The sequence below is a fragment of the Panulirus ornatus genome, chromosome 45 (assembly GCF_036320965.1).
Source record: "Panulirus ornatus isolate Po-2019 chromosome 45, ASM3632096v1, whole genome shotgun sequence".
Lineage (NCBI taxonomy): Eukaryota > Metazoa > Arthropoda > Malacostraca > Decapoda > Palinuridae > Panulirus > Panulirus ornatus.
In genome coordinates this window covers 9,015,106-9,019,465 of record NC_092268.1, presented here as the reverse complement: position 1 = coordinate 9,019,465, position 4,360 = coordinate 9,015,106, and the positions used below count along the sequence as shown (strand labels likewise).

Below are 4,360 nucleotides of genomic sequence, written 5' to 3'. Positions count from 1 at the left end.
TGGGTTGTGTACTTATAAAAACCACAAGCCATGGGTTGTGTACTTATAAAAACCACAAGCCATGGGTTGTGTACTTATAAAAACCACAAGCCATGGGTTGTGTACTTATAAAAACCACAAGCCATGGGTTGTGTACTTTAAAAACCACAAGCCATGGGTTGTGTACTTATAAAAACCACAAGCCATGGGTTGTGTACTTATAAAAACCACAAGCCATGGGTTGTGTACTTATAAAAACCACAAGCCATGGGTTGTGTACTTATAAAAACCACAAGCCATGGGTTGTGTACTTATAAAAACCACAAGCCATGGGCTGTGTACTTATAAAAACCACAAGCCATGGGTTGTGTACTTATAAAAACCACAAGCCATGGGTTGTGTACTTATAAAAACCACAAGCCATGGGTTGTGTACTTATAAAAACCACAAGCCATGGGTTGTGTACTTATAAAAACCACAAGCCATGGGTTGTGTACTTATAAAAACCATAACTCATGGGTTGTGTACTTACAAAAACCATAACTCATGGGTTCTGTACTTATAAAAACCATAACCCGTGGGTTGTGTACTTATAAAAACCACAAGCCATGGGTTGTGTACTTATAAAAACCACAAGCCATGGGTTGTGTACTTATAAAAACCACAAGCCATGGGTTGTGTACTTATAAAAACCACAAGCCATGGGTTGTGTACTTATAAAAACCACAAGCCATGGGTTGTGTACTTATAAAAACCACAAGCATGGGTTGTGTACTTATAAAAAACCACAAGCCATGGGTTGTGTACTTATAAAAACCACAAGCCATGGGTTGTGTACTTATAAAAACCATAACCCATGGGTTGTGTACTTATAAAAACCACAAGCCATGGGTTGTGTACTTATAAAAACCACAAGCCATGGGTTGTGTACTTATAAAAACCATAACTCATGGGTTGTGTACTTACAAAAACCATAACTCATGGGTTCTGTACTTATAAAAACCATAACCCGTGGGTTGTGTACTTATAAAAACCACAAGCCATGGGTTGTGTACTTATAAAAACCACAAGCCATGGGTTGTGTACTTATAAAAACCACAACCCATGGGTTGTGTACTTATAAAAACCACAAGCCATGGGTTGTGTACTTATAAAAACCATAACCCATGGGTTGTGTACTTATAAAAACCACAAGCCATGGGTTGTGTACTTATAAAAACCACAAGCCATGGGTTGTGTACTTATAAAAACCATAACCCATGGGTTGTGTACTTATAAAAACCACAAGCCATGGGTTGTGTACTTATAAAAACCACAAGCCATGGGTTGTGTACTTATAAAAACCACAAGCCATGGGTTGTGTACTTACAAAAACCATAACCCGTGGGTTCTGTACTTATAAAAACCATAACCCATGGGTTGTGTACTTATAAAAACCATAACCCATGGGTTGTGTACTTATAAAAACCATAACCCATGGGTTGTGTACTTACAAAAACCATAACCCGTGGGTTCTGTACTTATAAAAACCATAACCCATGGGTTGTGTACTTATAAAAACCATAACTCATGGGTTGTGTACTTATAAAAACCACAAGCCATGGGTTGTGTACTTATAAAAACCACAAGCCATGGGTTGTGTACTTATAAAAACCACAAGCCATGGGTTGTGTACTTATAAAAACCACAACCCATGGGTTGTGTACTTATAAAAACCACAAGCCATGGGTTGTGTACTTATAAAAACCACAAGCCATGGGTTGTGTACTTATAAAAACCACAACCCATGGGTTGTGTACTTATAAAAACCATAAATCACTTGGTTTTGTACTTACAAGTTACAAGCTCTTTACCATCTTATCTCTCACAGCAAATACGTTACAATACGAATATCAAGAATCATTATATATATATATATATATATAATATATAATATATATATATATATATATATATAATATATATAATTATATATATATATATATATACTTTCTTTTAAACTATTCGCCATTTCCCGCGTTAGCGAGGTAGCATTAAGAACAGAGGACTGGGCCTTTGAGGGAATACCCTCACCTGGCCCAATTCTCTGTTCCTTCTTTGGAAAATAAAAAAAAAAAAAAAAAATGAAAACACGATAAAGTTCCCAAGTACACTTTCGTGTAATAATCACACACACAAATATAATATATATATATATATATATATATATATATATATTATATATATATATATATATATATATATATATATATATATATATTAGAATGACTGTTAGCATGACATCTTCCTTGGCCACAAACAAACTGGTTTTTTCCTGGTGGCCACAGCGTGTACCACACATGGAAGTCAACATCCACTGAAGTCTGGGGTGTGCCACCAATTACATTGGGGGGATATTCTTGAATGTAATTTCAAGTCATCGAATATTCGACAAGGGAAAAATTACATTAAGATTACATTAAAAAAAAATATTGAGTGATACCTGATATAGAACGATTATATGTGTTCAAACGCCTGATTACATTGAAATGTAGGCTAATTACACCACACTCTAATTACCCCCCCACCCCCACAGTTTAGCCGTGTTGCACAGACAACTGCCCGTTCCACAGAACCATTAATGGTCAGACTACCTCATTAAGTCGTTCGAATTACATTTAAGACTACCTCATGGTCGTTCGAATTACAATTAACACTACTTCATCAAGTCGTTCGAATTACATTTAAGACTACCTCATTACGTCGTTCGAATTACACTTAAGACTACCTCATTAAGTCGTTCGAATTACATTGAAGACTACTTCATTAAGTCGTTCGAATTACATTTAAGACTACTTCATTAAGTCGTTCGAATTACATTTAAGACTACCTCTAAGTCGTTCGAATTACATTTAAGACTACTTCATTAAGTCGTTCGAATTACATTTAAGACTACTTCATTAAGTCGTTCGAATTACGTTTCACAACACTACCTCATTCAAGTCGTTCGAATTACATTTAACAACACATTTAAGTCGTTCGAATTACTTTTAACAACCCTACCTCATTAAGTCGTTCGAATTACATTTAACAACCCTACCTCATCCAAGTCGTTCGAATTACATTTAACACTACCCCATTAAGTCGTTCGTATTACATTTAACAACACTACCCCATTAAGTCGTTCGAATTGCATTTAACACTACCTCATTCAATCGTTCGAATTACATTGAACAACACTACCCCAATTAAGTCGTTCGAATTACATTGAACAACACTACCTCATTTAAGTCGTTCGGATTACATTTAACAACCCTACCTCATTTAAGTCGTTCGAATTACATTGAACAACCCTACCTCATTCAAGTCGTTCGAATTACATTTAACAACCCTACCTCATTCAAGTCGTTCGAATTACATTTAACACTAGCCCATTAAGTCGTTCGAATTACGTTTAACAACACATTTAAGTAGTTCGAATTACTTTTACCGACACTACCTCATTAAGTCGTTCGAATTACATTAACAACCCTATCTCATTCAAGTCGTTCGAATTACATTTAACCCTACCTCATTCAAGTCGTTCGAATTACATTTAACAACCCTACCTTATTCAAGTCGTTCGAATTACATTTAACAACACCTCATTTAAGTCGTTAGTATTACATTTAACAACCCCACCTCATTCAAGTCGTTCGAATTACATTTAACAACCCTACCTCATTCAAGTCGTTCGCCTCGCCCTGGATCCAACGACCCCTCCTAAAGCCATGAAAATGCGCTCGAATTACCTTTCTAACAAGACAGACACACACATGGAGGCAGACTTACCCAGCGGCGAATCGCAGAGCAGGCAGACGGCGGCGAGCGCGCCCGCAGACGCGCCCGAGATTTTGTTTACCAACAAATTCGGGGCGTATTTCTTCAGGCAAGCCGCCACCCCTACGTGGTATATGCCCAGGAACCCGCACCCGGCGAACGAGAAGTTCATTCTGCCACGGGGCGACGCACAACAATGGGTTTTCCCCTGGGTCACAATCTAACAAAGTCGTGGTGGGTTCGGGTTTGGCGAGAGAGAGAGACAGGGAGAGAACACACACGCACGGACGTCAGTCCTCCACCGCACTCACGGGCTGACTGACGGGGGATTGTTTTGGCGCGGCCCAGCTGGGTTGTATATAGCCGACGTCACGCGCCTCCCGACCGCTCATTGGCTCTCCTACGACCACGGGTGTGTGACGTGTCGGTGACGTCATTGGACGCGAGGCCTCTGATTAGCTGGCGTGTTGCAGACTCAACCTATTTTTAGCGGTAATGGCCAATGTCTTTCACGGTCGGGATGTTACATTATCCTGTAGGGGGGGAGGGGTTCATTCTGGCATACGGCCTCGCCGGCCATTGA

General features: G+C 38.9%; 1 protein-coding gene across 1 annotated transcript in view; it reads right to left on the bottom strand.

The window, feature by feature from the left end:
• The window catches only part of LOC139762932 (1-acylglycerol-3-phosphate O-acyltransferase Pnpla3-like), a 58,150-nt gene extending 54,055 nt beyond the window's left edge, over positions 1-4,095 (bottom strand). The window contains 1 exon segment of the mRNA XM_071688223.1: positions 3,790-4,095. Within this exon segment, the coding sequence (XP_071544324.1) occupies positions 3,790-3,949 (160 nt within the window). The 5' untranslated portion in view covers positions 3,950-4,095.
• Positions 4,096-4,360: the final 265 nt, after the last annotated feature.